General features: G+C 39.7%; 1 protein-coding gene across 3 annotated transcripts in view; it reads left to right on the top strand.

The window, feature by feature from the left end:
• Nucleotides 1-15,414, top strand: part of GTDC1 (glycosyltransferase like domain containing 1) — a 180,178-nt gene that overhangs the window by 85,747 nt on the left and 79,017 nt on the right. For all 3 annotated transcript variants that reach the window (XM_027731207.2, XM_027731209.2, XM_039386325.1), the window contains 2 exons: nt 3,886-4,053; nt 7,389-7,562. In XM_027731207.2, the coding sequence (XP_027587008.2) occupies nt 3,886-4,053; nt 7,389-7,562 (342 nt within the window). The remainder of the gene's footprint in view (nt 1-3,885; nt 4,054-7,388; nt 7,563-15,414) is intronic.

Genomic DNA, 15,414 nt, shown 5'->3' with positions numbered 1-15,414 from the left:
CATGCCACAGCTCTAAACCTGCAGGAATGCTCAGCTTCCTTCCCAGGAATATTTCAATTAGTTAAGCACATGCTTAACTGATTTCACACAAGTAGTTACTCAGAAGGACTGTGAACTGATTCAGATGATGCACAAGATGATGCAGTGTTAGACTGCAGCTTGTGTGATGGTGGCCCTGAAATTTGGCCAGTTTCCAAGGCAGTGGGGCTACTGCTCTGTGGGAGAAGGTCATTTGTCCCACACCAGAGTACTCAGGGATATTTTGGAGAGGAGGGCTAAGGCAGTGTGTTAGGAATGTGACCTTCAGCGCAGGTTTAGTGAGGATTCACACGCTGTATTTATTGAAGAGTACTGTATGTATTAAATGCTGTGGTGTTGATAGGTCTCGATAAGGATACCATAATAGCGGTTGAATTGTAGGGGGTTTTGTGAGATGGTAAGTTAATGATGTAGCTGTTAATTTGAATTTAGCAGACGTTTTAAATATAGGTTTCTCTTACAGAGACAAAAGTTGCAATTTAAAGCTCTTTGGTGGTCTAAAAACAGCTTAATTCTCTAGTAGCATGGTAATAAGTACTAATCCAGCTTATACAGTGATTGTAGTATGTCATGTTTGTGAAAGATTGCCTAACTCTGCTTTCTCTGGGTTTTATGTTAATTTTTTTAAATTAAACATAAAACCTTATAACATCTTTATGCTGAGATAAACTGTTCAATTTAACTTGTGCTCAAGCAGCAGCTGTCAGGAATTATCATGTTTCGAGCGTTCTTGCCATCACCTTGTGTCTCTACCTCCCGGATACACTCCGTGGGATGATAAAGCTCACCTTGTTAGGATTTATTACTTAAATAATAACCCGAGGTAAAATGAAAGTTGATGTCACACGGAATGACAACTGACATATATTTATGTCGCACGTCCCATTATAATAAACTTTCCTTTCTTCCCCTTGTAATAGGTGTTAAATGGAAATACACTCCAGCATATCCTCCAGTGCCCTGCGTGAGTCCATTAGCCACGTACGCGGCTGCTCTGTGGGCATGTTCACGGGGAATCGTGCTGTCAGGTGTTATTTAAGCTTATAAACCCGGGGAAATTGGTTAGTGCTGGTAGTTAACAGCTTTTATGCCAGTAAAGAAGCAAGTGTAAGAGTGTCTCGTACTTGGGATAAATTCTGGAAGCGCTGTGAAGTAGTGCACGCGAGTCAAGGAGGGTGTTTTCTAATAAATGGGTTTATTTTTATTTTTCTTTCTTGCTGTAAGAAACGTAAGCAGTGTCATTTCAGGCTCTAAATCTGAATCTGCTTGTCATTGCAACAGTTTTCTCTTGACACCAGTTTATTTTGCTGAGCTGGGCAGTGATAAGTGATCTGCTTGTTAGTTGAGTCTTATCACTTTCTATTTACAGTGAAGAAAATTTAGGTCTACTTCTTGCAAGCTTTCCAAGTTTTCAGTCCTTCTTGCCATAGCCAGCCTCCAGCACACTCTAATGATGCTATTGAATTCCTCCAGTTTGCCTAAGCCAGTACTGCAAACACTATTTTCCTTTCCTGTGGCTATAACCATCTTTTTTTCATATTCTTCTCCTAATTATCCCATTGTCAATCTGAGCAAGTTCAGATGTTTCAGAGCTACATGGTTTTCTCTAAGCTTAAATTGGATCTCTTCTCTCCTTGTCTCCCCATTGCCCTTTTCTCTCCAGTCAGCATGTCAGCCTTGGCACCTCCACTGCTTCCACTTCCACCCTTGCTCTCTGCTGTTTCCCATGTTTTCAGTCCCAATGTGCCATCTCTTTTTTCCCCTCTCTTCCTTCAAACTCAGCCAAGTTCATCGATGCTATCCTGCATCAGTTTTCTTCCTAACTCGTCACAGAAAAGGATTGGAAGGCACCTTAAAGCTCATCTTGTTCCACCCCCTGCCATGGGCAGGGACACCTTCCACTAGCCCAGGTTGCTCCAAGCCCCATCCAACCTGACCTTGGACACTTCCAGGGATCCAGGGGCAACCACAGCTTCTCTGGGCAACCTGTGCCAGGGCCTCACCACCCTCCCAGCCAAGAATTATTACTATGTCTAATGTAAACCCACCCTTTTTCAGTGGGAAACCATTTTCTCTTGTCCCATCAATAGCCTGATTTTTTCCAAGCAACCAGTTCATCTCATTTTTGTGATTTTTGGGGTGCGTTTTCTCCAGTTTACATTTTTCTTTGTCGCTCCAGTGCTAAACTCACAGCAGTGTTCGAGCAGGGATATTGCTTCGCCCTCAGGAAGCTTTCCTGCCTCTGCTTTGAGCCTGGCACCCAGGTCATTACAAGGTCCACAGGTCATTACTCATGGTGACAAATAAGTAATGACTTACGTAAAACTATTTTTTCCTCCTAGTATGGCTTGTAATCAACCTGTGCTCGTATCTTACTTGTCATTCTGTTTGACAGACCCTCTAGAACCATCAAATATTTGATGAACAAGGCAATAACATTCATCTCTTACTTTTGTAAGCCTTTCAGATCAGCATTGACTCAGGTTGATGAAGATGGATACAGGATCTGTTCTCTAGGAACTGCTTGTTCTGCAGATACAGATTATCTAAGAAGGGCGTAAGTTAGCATAGGATATGATGTTATGTGATATCTATGATATACTATGGTATATATGAGCGTTTGGGGAAGTTCATGAGTTTTGAGGTTGACAGCCAGAATCATAAGTTTATGACATTAGTGATGTGGGTTTGGCAGTAACCTTGAACACAAAATTTGTGTAAAAAGAGGAAGAATGGGAATAAAAATAGGGGAAAAAATAGAAAAAACAGGAAATATTTTAAAATAATAAAACATTGCATAAATCAGTTCTTAATCTGAATCACTAAAATGGTGCATACCAAAAAAAACCAATTCAGAAACAGGCTGTGTTGGAAAGTAGTTTATTAAAGCTTCATGTTCTGTGTGCAATAAATACCGGATCTCTATTTTTTTTTTTAATCCCTTGTGATAAGAAACACAGAACACAAATGTCTGAGGCTCTGCAGCTCTCTAAAAGTTCAGGATTCAGCTTGCTTGGAAGCAGTGCGAGCCAGGGGCCAGGAGATGCTCCCATACTTCTGGTGAAATGCAGGGAAATCCACCACTGGTTACAGTAGGGTCGCGATTTCGTATTACACATTTAAATACATTCGTTTTCTGATGGCCTGGGAAGTTATACAAGGCTAAGATAGCAGCTTGTTAGTGCTGTTTGTGCCTGCTTTCTCTAATTGAAGGATGCGTGCAGTGGTGTGCACTGTGGAATAGCGGGAGTGCTGCAGCAGGACTGGGGCGCAAGGGTAGGAACAACATTTCATTACAGAGGATACCTAATAAAAATGTGAAAGTAAAACAGAGAAAGGGTGAGGGGGGGGGGAAGAAAAGCAGACCATACTAGATAAGTGCACTGCATAAATCAAAGGGGTTTATGTCATAACATGAACATGTGCCATTCCTACTCATATATTGAATTTCAGTAGTTGGTTGCATAAAGAAGTAAAGTGTAATGAAACTGGCAAGCAAAGTATTCCCTAGTCAGCCTTATCTTTGTTCCATTTGTCCTTCAGATACAGCTTTTCTTGCCTTTTTCAATAAAATCCATCCAGCTTTTTTTTTTTTATTTTGCATCTCTCTGTAACCGAGCTGGGAAGACCAATGAGATTCGGTGCTTTTCTAGTTGGGTTCTTAGCAGCTGCTTTTTAAGAGATCAAAACTTTGAATGCTGCTACATGGTATTAAGGCTTAGCTATTGATGTGTCCCTATAGGGGTTATGTTTTTCTTGGTGGAGGGGGGGAGAGGAGGGAAGGGGAAGGGGTGACCCCTGTGAGCACACTCACCGACAGGAAACACTGCTCTCCTTGTTTTCCAGGATCCTCTTTGCAAGCTCGGTGCTTAACCTGGCTGAACTCGCTGCCCTCCGCCCTGACCTTGGCAAATTGAAAAAGGTCCTCTACTTCCATGAGAACCAATTGGCATATCCTGTCCAGAAATGCCAGGAAAGGGATTTTCAGTATGGATACAACCAGGTTCTTTCATGGTAGGTGTTGCTTGTGCTACTCTGTGTTATTTAAGGTGTCCTTCTGTCTAAAGCATCATAACCCTGAGGAGTCCTTGTCTGTGTCATTTTTTTTATTAATTATTCTGTATTAATGTTTTACAAAAACATGTAGTGTCAGGACAAGGGGTATTGGCCTTAAACTGAAAGCGAGTAAGTTTAAATTAGATATTAGGAAGAAGTTTTTCCCTGTGAGGGTGGTGAGGCCCTGGCACAGGTTGCCCAGAGAAGCTGTGGTGCCCCATCCCTGGAAGTGCTCAAGGCCAGGTTGGACAGGGCTTGGAGCAACCTGGTCTAGTGGAAGGTGTCCCTGCCCATGGCAGGGGAGTGGAATGAGATGGTCTTTGAGGTCCCTTCCCACCCAGGCCGTTCTATGATTCTGTAAACAATGACCCTGTAGCAAACTGAGGTACCAGCAGAGTCCTGAGGAGAGGTTGATAAAAATGCTGTGACAGAAACAATGTACTCTAAAAAGTCATCTCAGTTTGTTGCATAAAGTCCACCGATGCTGCCATGGTGTGCCCATTGCTGGTGAGGATTTTAACCTGTGCCTTGGCTGTAAGTGATGCTTTGTTTCACAAATGCTTCACAAAGCTGCAGCTACTCAGCTCTTTGCTTGGCCATAGCTTTTACTGCATCCAGCTGAAATTACAGAGAGGGTTTTAGGGAAATAAACAGAAATTAAAATGTACTGCGGCACTTTTCATGTGAAGAGAGGGCAGTAAACATACCAGATAAATCCTTATATTTCTTTCATCTAGTATTCAGAAATTGTGCAGTGCTAAAATACCCAGACGTTTTAAAGGCTGCGGTCCTTTATTGTTGCTAAAAACAAATGTATTTCTCGAATCTGAGTTAATGAAAGAAGTTAATAACAGCACCACTGAAAAGCTTTGTGGTTAGGCACTGCACAGACCTAAGTGAAACAGCAAAACTCACTTGTTTTAAACTGAAATAAATTCATTTCCGTGGTCTGTCTCACCTCTCTGTTGGTAGGAGAATTATTAAGAATGGGGATTGAGCATTTTAAGTTAAAGTTAAGCTTTTGCATGTTTATAATCTAAGCCAGTTGATGTTGAAATTTCTCAAATAATGATCTGTGTATGCTCTGGCCATTCTGCAACTGCTTCTGCCACAGCATTTGCAACATGTTTCACTTACTGAGCTGTAAAGTAAGAAAGTGGAGTGAAAGATCTTTTGAAAACAGTAGCAGCCATTTTCAGATGTTCTAACAAAAAGAAGTGTTTTTCAGCACCAGGCAAGGAATATTTTTTTTTTGTATATATATTTTGCTTTATTATGACAGTTATTTTTCATGCATGTGTTGTAAACTGACAAACATCTTCAAAATATGCAGTTTTAAGTACCTTCTCTTATTAAAAAAAAAAAAAAGATGACTTTTACAGCTCGTAGAATCATGGAATGGTTTGGATTGGAAAGAACCCTCAGGCTCATCTCGTTCCAAGCCCCCATTTTGGGCAGGGACACCTTCCACTAGACCAGGTTGCTCCAAGCCCTTTTCAACCTGGACTTGAACAACTTCCAGGGATGGGGCAATAGATTCTCCATTGTACCTCCTGCAGCCTCCAATAGCTTCTCCATGAAATTATATAATATTCACCTCCCATTTCTGTTGCTGCAGAAACCCCAGTTTAAGAGAAGATAGAAGCCATCTCCTCTGTGCTGTTCCTTACTCCACATCTGCAAAGAGATGCCATCTTCCCATCTTCCATATGTGGTAGAAAGCAAAAATGTATCTTTCCAGTATTGTGCAGAGGTTTCGGAGACAATTAAAGTTACAGGACTTTGAATCTTCAGCTTGGTGATCATTAATATCACCAAGCTTTGGATCACTAAGAAGGAGAATTCTGGGTTTTGTCCCTGATGTTTTTAAAGAGGTAATCTTTCTAATTTGCCACCGATTTGCAGAGCCTGCAGGAAAAAGTTAGGGCAGATAAGACTTCATGCACAAGAGAAGCTGAGATGATGATGTTGGAGCCTTTGCTACGTGTCAGAGAGCAGCAAAGAAACGTGCAGGGCTCCTGCACTGCCTCATGTCATCTGTAAATCAGTGCAGAAAAGATGACTTTTGTGCCAAACTGAGGCACTGAGGGGTTAAAAACCGTAGGTGGGGAAGAGGATGGGATGCCAGAAAGCGTTTCAGCTCCCACAGCCTGCTTGAAAAGGATTATTTCTCTCTCTAATGTTGGGTTTTTTTTGCTTTTCCTGCTGACTCCTGCTGTTTTGGTGAGCAGTGTCAGTTCTCTTTCTTGACCAGACAGCAGAGAGATGCAGTGAGGATGAATGACAGCCTCTCACCTCAAATATACTTTTCACCACCCTGGTGACTTATGAACACATGTCCTCCATGTATCTTATGACCCATGGGTCTGTATTACAATATATAACATATTGAGAAAACCAACTGGCCATAAAGCATTTCTTACCTCTGTTAGTGTTGCCTGTATGTTGGTGTAGCTCAGATTCTGGCAGCACTGCCAGGATAAATTTCCAGATATTTCAGGTTTTTGGTAGCTTCTTGTTTTCTCCAGACTGACTCTAAGTGGAGAAATAAGCCCTATGTTGTCATTAAACTACATCTTAAAATGATTGATCTGGTCGATTTTAAAGCACAGCAGTAAAAACAAAACATTACATTAATATGTCAAATTGAGCATATTAATGTAACATTTTAAAACTTTTTTTTGGTACTGTATGCTATATATTTTTTATTTTTTACATATATATATATATATATATAATGAATATCCTTCTAATCAGGATTATATCCACAGAGGTTAAAATAACACTCCCATTTCTCTAGTATCCTGCTACCTGACACACATGGGCAGTTGAAGGTAGGGTAACCAAACATAAGTTGTCCTTCATTACGCAGGAATATTTCTAAGGAATTTTCCTTTTCTTCTGAGTTTAATTCTCCAAAAGTCAGGTTACAACAAGTCTTACCTGTTTATAATGCTTTTCAGAAGTATGACAGTAATACTGTTCTTCCCATTTTATGACTAAAAATCCACAGCAAGAATAAGGTGTTCTCCTTTACATTAAAAATAGTAATTTATTATTAGTTAAAAAAGGTTAAACATTTTTTTCAAAGGCTAAATAGACAGAAATCAAGATATTTCTGGTTAAGGTACATGTGCTACCCCTAATTCACATGCAAAGGCTGATTTTGATTAGTATTCATTTGCACCTTTTGCTTGTTTATAAGAAAATATATTCTATTTTCACTACATGTAAAATAATTCTGTTCCTTTTGTGGCAACAGTATGTTCATTAATCTTCACCACTTTTTACAGTTTGGTTGCTGATGTTGTGGTGTTCAACTCTGCTTTTAATATGGAATCATTTCTTACGTCCATTGGAAAATTTATGAAGCTGATTCCTGACCACAGACCTAAGGATTTGGAAAAAATAATCAGACCGAAGTGCCAAGTTCTTTATTTTCCAGTCAGGTTTCCTGATGTGAGCAGGTCAGTACATTTTCCACGTCATAAATTGCCTCCAGCCTGTCAAAACTCTGTATTTATGGTGACGTTCTGACTAATCAGCTAAAGCATCGTTAATGAAAGAGTTTGATAATATGCAAAACCCCCTAATTGATAAATGTATTTCAATAATCAGGGGCTATTCAGGCAGCCAAGCCTGTCCTCGGTGCCTGTCGAGCAAACTTGCATCGTTCAGGATGAGTGATTTCCCACTTGTTTTAGTGATTTCCCACTTGTTTTAGTCTTTAAGGAGTTCCTGCTCCTCGGCTCTGTATATATTTGTGCAGGGGAGGTCAAGGAGGAGAGAGAAATGCTGGAGAACAGTAAAAATGATAAGCCTGTAGCCAAGGAGTGATATTTCCCTCAGTGGTGTTGCGGTGGGATTTTATTCCCTCCTCCCTCCCCTACCTCTTTTATGGCTTTCCAGGTAGGCAGAAAGCGTTCCTGTGGCAGGGAGCAGACTTGCAGATGTTGGCATTAGCTGCAGCCAGAGTTGCTCTTCACTCCTCCTTGGTTACTCTGAAGGACGTTTTTTATTACCCTCGTTTCAGAGCCCATCTTGAAATTAGCGGTGGGTTATGTGGCTCAAAGGGAACATTCTCTGGATCCCTTTCACTTTTGATTAAACCTGGCACAATTGTTTTTCCTCTTATAAGGGACTCTCCTCCCACCGAACAGGAACTTTGCTTCAATGGGACCAGCACTAAATAGAGTATGATTCTGCAATTTGATTATACTCTTACAACCAACACCAAGCTGGGTGCATTTTTTTACTGAAATAAAGATGGAAAGCACTGTAATGACTTTGCAAGAGCCTGGCTTTTGATCTGATAGAAAGTTCTGGCCACACTTGAAATCTTTGTCCCTGACCAGCCTGTACTTACAGTTATTTCAAAGGCTAAATATACATCTGTGGTAGTTTGAGGTAGAGAAATTTTTAGTGCAGGAGCCGAGGTCGTGCACTCGCTGAGGTTCACACTGCAAGGCTTGAGTTTCAGTGTCTTGGAAAACTTCGTATTCTAAAACACTGATGCAAATCATTTAGGCATCAACGTCTAAAGTTAAATCTTTAAACCTCTACTTTTGAGAAGTGGGTTAAAATCTTCCAGTATTCCTTTGGGACTTGGCTGGCAGCGAAGAGCAGTACCTGTGTATCTTTGAGGATCTGCTATTCCTTCTCAGAGACCAGGTTTTTCAGGCGCGAGGGAATGCTGTGGGTGCTCAGCATATTTGATATCGAGCCAATTTCAGAGGGTCTCGTGGTTTTGGCATACCTTAGGAAGTCATGTGGCCCAAGCTTGGTTTTGGAGATGAAGTTATGATAACCCTGTCTCATATATTAAATCAGCTCTTTTGGACTTGTCAGCCCTGGCAGATGGGGTCAGACGAGATCTGACAAATTAGGCTGAAGTCATACACACAGTGATCGTTTGTCCAAAGCAGGAGGTGATTAGGTGGGTAAAATCATTAGCCTGCTACCCAAACTGCTACAGTGGGAAGATCTCACATCTTCCTGTGAGCTTGTCTAGTGTCCTGCTCTTGAATTAAATCCCATCTCACAAAGCAGGGCACCTTTCCTGCTTTTACTGTGGTTGCTGGACTTACATCAAAAACCTCTTTTCAACAGGATGGACAAAATTAAGGTGCTCATAAACAACTGCATGACTGTAAAACTTTCACAGCAGAGTAATTAGAAATATAGATTAATGACAGCCCTATTATTTCTAGTGTATATTTTATTCAACAGCTAATTCTAGATGTAAGATCTGAGGTGTTTAGACAAAGCCCAGTATCATCCTTGGGTAAAAAAAAGGAGAAGAAAGGGCTGCTTCTGCTTAACTTTGAAGTTCTTTAGGTTTTGACCTTCAGCTGCAGCCTCTATTTACTATTTCTTTACGTGTTTTACATAAAGTTGAATGCACCTGTGGCAATTCAATGCAGTTTTTTTAATTTAGATTGTATTAATATGGTGACTGAATGGAGATTGAGGAAAAAAAGGTTAAGAAAAATTGTGGCCAAGCTAAAATTTATAAAGCTAGCTCTTAGCCCAGAGTGTTTTTCAAGTTATTTTCAAATGGTAATTTGCTTTATCCAAACCAAACTCATACAGTGTAAGTAAGTGATTATTTGCATGACTGACAATCATTTCAGTGCCTGCAGTCTTTTTAAAATGCATAATTTTGCTGAGATGTTGGGAAAATATTTAAAAATTCTGAAGGCAAAATAACCAGGGTGGAGTTTTTTTATTTTTTTATTTTGACCTCTTTTATTTTGCGTGTGAATGTCTCAGGGTGCATTTGTGTCTGAAACATAATCTACATTTGGATTTGGGAGGGAGAGGTGATCTAAGAAATCACCCTCACGCATGCAATGTGAGCTTTTTTAGATTATTTTAGATTAATATTGCAGTTGTAGGGCAAAATAAAATATATCTGAGCCTTGATCAAAGCCGGTGTAATAAAGGATCATGTCACAGGAGTTAATCCTGTAAAATATCTACCTTTTAATATAATTACTGTAGGTGATGGGCACACAAACAGCACAAGCAGCATAGTCAGTGATCACTCAAGAGGGGAAGTATAATGATGGATACCATAGGAAACACTTGTGAATACCCTTAGAAGTACCACTATATATGTGTAATGTGTACTTAAATATTTCAGATGGGCATCTAACCACTGCTTTTCTATTTCCGAGAGGAAGTTATTGATGCTTTTTTATAAAGAATCTTCTTTTCAATAAATACTTGTCATAAGAGCACATGTTGGTGTTTCCCAGAGCAAACCACCAGACTGTGGTCCTTATCTGACAATGAGAAGAGATGAAAGGATTTCAGGATTTAGCAGAATAAGATATTTACTGATTTAATCCTCCTGTTTTCTGGTTCTGACAACAACCAGCTTCCATAATGCATCCCGTGGTGCCACAATTACTCTGTATATACTCACCCGATATAATTTCTGATTCAAATTCTGCTCTTTGTACCTTCTGGTGAAGTATATTATGTAGAAATAAATATTAAGGTGTTTTTAAGCTCGGAGACAAAAGACCCCTCCAAGTTAAGGCTGTCCCTCCACAGTGCATTGGTGTTGCAAGGGATGGAGATCAGTGGCTGATCTTCTGTGCCATATGCGCTGTGTATCAGACTGGGGTTTTATAGCACAGTGAGTTAAATACATCATAATTCACACTTATGTTGACATTGACTTAATTTTAGTATATTTTCAATTGTAACATAAATAAAATCCTATTCTTTTTTATTGTACAATCAATAGAGTCTATTTTGATATAATCTGTTTCCACTTTTGAACTGGAAAATGATGGTCTAGTAAGACAATTCCCTTTTGACTGATGTTATCTTTGATACTCGCTTCTCCATGTGCCAGCAGAGCCCTCTGGAATACTTCTGCAAGGTCTTTGTTGGTATTGGGATATCCACTATCCTGGTCTAGTGAAAGGTCTATAGCAGGGAGTTGGAACTGGATGATCTTTAAGGTCCCTTCCAGCCTAAACCATTCTATGATGTTATATGAATTCTCTCATCCCATCTGTACCCATATTGTCTGTGGCAGTCGGCAAAGTGGGGTCAAATTATGTGCTCTTTGGAATTCATTCCAATGAAAATTGTAATTTAGATTTTGGTTATTATTACCGTTCCTCTGATTGTAGTATATCTTTATTATCATCATCAAGTTGTGGTAGAAAAGGAAGATGTTTTTATAAGCAAGAATGAGGTAATGTTCCTAAGAGCTCAAAATTCACATTGGACTAAGGTGGAATAATATCAAAGAAACATGAGAGAATGAGGATTACAGCAGAAAATAAAAATAGCACTTTTTTAAGTGAAACTTGTTGGTGGGTATCTTGTACTATCTGCATTACACATTTTGAAGTAGCATTATAGATTTCAGACTTACTTCTTCATTTGCTTTTTATAACTTAGTACAGTTAACAGGACATTTTAAACAATTTGGGTTTATGTTCTTTTAGTTATAATGTGAGAGAGGCAGAATTTTCCAGATTGGAGAGTATTCTAGGGCCAGTCAAGGGAGTTCCTGACTAAAGCAGAAGTTTTTAAAAGATGTTGACAGTATTTCTTGTACAGAAACGTGACTGTCACATGTGGGAGAGCTTGTTTTGAAAAAATTTAAAAAATTGCATCACTTGGGCCAGGTTTGCAGGACTGAACTTAGCTTAGCTGTGCTGGAAAAATGCAGATGTCGATAAGCAAGGAGAGACTGGAATCCATAAGAGCCCAGAGCTATAGGTGGGCACTGGGGACATGTCTACGTTGCACGGAGAGATGCTCACATGAGCTGTAGTGAACTATCTTGCATCTGGGAAGCAGTACACCTTAGAAGAGCAGTTTTTGGCTAATTAGCCTTCTACTGAAATTGCATGCATTAGCTTAGGTGGAGTGCTCTGCTAATGACAGTGATTGTGGTTCTGGGGGTCGCTGCTGCCTTTGGTGGTGGCTCAGGCACCTCCATGGAGCACTGTGCCCTCTCTGGTCGGCACAGCCTCCCTTCCACCATGGTTTATGGGTCATTGGCATAATTAGATAATGCCAATAGACTGCTCCTACCTTGGGGCTCGCTGCTGAAAAACCGGCTGATGGAAATTACTCCCCTGAATGTCTTTCCTCCTCACCTGCCTCAGGCGGGATCTGAGGGTCGGTGTTGGCACACCAAGAGTTACACAACGAGAATGAGGGATGCCCTGAGGATCTGGGACACGGCACCCACTGTGAGGAAAGTGCAGTGTGAGGGCATAAAATGGAGACTTTCCATTCTGGAGCCTTTGGCAGCAGGTTGGTTGCCTCCTGCACCTGTGGGATAGGTGCTACCTGCAGGAAGCTGCACCTGCCGTGAGGCTTTGGGCCGTCGAATGAAGGATGCCTCAAACATCCATATTCAGAGGTGCTTTCTTACGTGGTGCTTCTTCCACACATGCCCTTGGAGGTCATTCAGAAGTTTCTTTTCTCTCTCTGGATCATGGAAGAGAAGCTGTTACCTCAGCTCCATCTTCCAGGCAGAGTATGCCAGTTTAACCCCCAAAATATGTATCCCCAGACCTCTGCAGCAGCAGCAGACTGAGAATGCCCTCCTAGAGAAGGGCCTGGCTGAAGGGTCTGCTGGGATGTATTCATTCTGCAAAACTTGCTAAAAAGTAATTTCTTTTTATCTATTCAGGGACAAAAGTAGTTTTACTGACTCTCTTTTATCTGTCGTATAGGTATTCCACTAAACACTATCATAATAACCATTTAGGCTCACAATAGCTCACAAGGATACTTAAGCAGAATTCTCTGTGCAACCTAGTTTTTTATTATGTTGGGTACTGCTCATGTTGCATACAACACATTCCCATAAAACTTGCTTTTTGTATTTACAGAGAAATTTCTCTGGAGAGTTAAGGTCTTGTAAAACATTCTTGTTCTACAGCGTGAACGAATTATCATACTCTGGGGAATTAAAAGTGAAGTGTACTGAAGAAAAGAATTTTTTCATTAAAATGCAGTTTATATTGATAAAACAGATTACTAGCATTTGATGAAATGTGAAACTTGGATCTACCCATATCGCTAAATCACCAGTAGGTTTATTTTGGCAAGAAGAATAGTATGTAATGTATATCAGGACCAATCATTATACAGTACCTGTTAGTTTTGTATTAGATTAAATTGTCTTTCACTAAAGTACTTGAAAAAAAAAACCCTACTATATCTGTATCTTGAAGTAGCAGAATGTGGTAACCAAGAATATTAGAAAATAAAAGCTGTCGTGTTATCAGTTTTGGCACAGTCATTTATCAATCAGTATTTTAAACATTGACAAGTGGTAATTTAATAGGGAATGACCCTGTTGGCAGGAAGTTCTAATGACAGATGATGCAAACTCATTTATCACTATGGGGCTGTGCTGGCTTCTTACCTTTCTCAGTATCACAGCTCATATTTTCCAAGTCTGGGATGTGAGAAGCCACAAAGGGCAAAACCTGTGGCACTGAGCCTATAACCACTCCCATCTAATCTGATTAACCCCTTAGCTGCAAATTTCCCTGCAGCAGAACTGGTAAAAGCTAAAAGTTCTTATAATGATTTAAATACCATTTGCTTTTTAAGGAGGATTTTCCATAATACTTTCCCATAGGCAGTTTTTTAGAAGATATTCAAGTTGTGTCACTTTGAATACAAACTTGAGACGTGCTGGTAACTCGGCTTTCAAAAACAAACCACATCCTAATAATTAATAGCACATTTCATTAACAGGCATTAAAAATATTACGTGCAGTGCCCTATACAATGGGCAGCTATTATTATTATTATCATTACTACTCGAGAAGGAAATTGATGCATTCAGGGGTTTAATTGATTCGTGCATATTCATGTGGGAAGTCAGTGGTAGAGTCACGACTGGACTGGATTATTATGCACTTCCATGCATAATAATTCCTCTGCAACTTGGGAAGAGAATAGCCTACCTTGCTGTAATAAGGGTGAGCATTTGGAGTTGAGGGATGTCATGGGAGAAGAGATGAAAATGACACCTTCATCAGCAACTGGTGTGGATGACTCTCTTCAGACTCCTGGGATTTGATCTGCAATACAGTCATTCAACTGTACTTACTCTGAATTAAACCAATAATATATTTTTACTTTGATTTTCAGAGTAGTAAAATTGTTGATCAATTTAATATGATTTTATGTTACATTTTTAAAAGCACAATCAAAGGTCTTTCTCCACCTTCCTACCTCAGTTCTCCTCTGTTCCTTCTCTTCTTTCACAACACAAAGCCTTTCTCCTGAGGGCTGGTATCAGGTTAAATATCAACCCTGTACAGGATGGTTCAGACGTGAAATACTTTCAGAGTTTGTATCAAATTGCTGTAATAAGAATCACGAATTTTAAATTTAATTGGTTAAAATTGTAACAGCAGACTTAAAACTGTGGAGCTTTTAGTGTTTTTTTTTGGTTGGTTTTTTTTTATTTCTTCTGTTCAAAGTGGAAAAAGGTTATTGATTAATGGTAGGATCCTGCAAAGTGCTAAATACCCTCATTTTCACTGCAGTCAGTGGGAGCTGAGGGCACTTGGCACTCAGTGGGAGTACAGTGTTAGTATGGGCGAAAAGAGGTGGCACAAAATTCCCTTCCAATTCTCTTCCAATCCATACAAAGGTACAGACTTAAATCCTTTGCATGTGTGAAAGATGGTTTTTATAGACAAGGCTGTCCCTGCTGGATTTTGCATTTCAAAATACTGCCCTTCAAAGATTGAACAATTCCATATTTTTTTATTATGGAATTCATGAATATTGCATAGAAGTGAAGGTGGATTTCTTTGTTTTTTTTCTTTAAAGGGATTTCATGCTTACAGAATTGTAACAGAGAGGGAGGCAGTTGTGTTGGGCATATTATTTCTTAGTTGCTACATGAGGCAGTGACAGAACCATATTGTTTAAATATTCTGGGTACTTGTAATACAATGGAAAAGAAAGTAGGTAATGTGCTAAAAATTGCAAAAAATGTAAAGAGTAGGAAGTGATATCTGAGTTTTTAGAAATTCTTCACTAAGAATACAAAATGTTCTCAGAAATCATTTTTAGGAGAATGAAGGAATCTGTTGCTAGTCATGGGGGAATGGCAATACCTTTAGAAAAAGCCACACTTCTTGTATGCAGTATTAGTTTGGAAGGAAAAAAACCAGAACAACCAAACCCCAAACAAACAGGACCTTTTAAAAGAACAGTGGAGTGAGTCCCTTTGAAAATTGTTATTAAATAGGAAACTACAAGTGTAAGTGGGTTGGATGTGCTTTGAGCACTATTGTGTGCTAG

Source organism: Pipra filicauda, unplaced genomic scaffold, assembly GCF_003945595.2.
Source record: "Pipra filicauda isolate LSUMZ 115617 unplaced genomic scaffold, ASM394559v2 scaffold47_size6085603_pilon, whole genome shotgun sequence".
Lineage (NCBI taxonomy): Eukaryota > Metazoa > Chordata > Aves > Passeriformes > Pipridae > Pipra > Pipra filicauda.
This window is presented reverse-complemented; position numbering and strand designations above follow the sequence as displayed.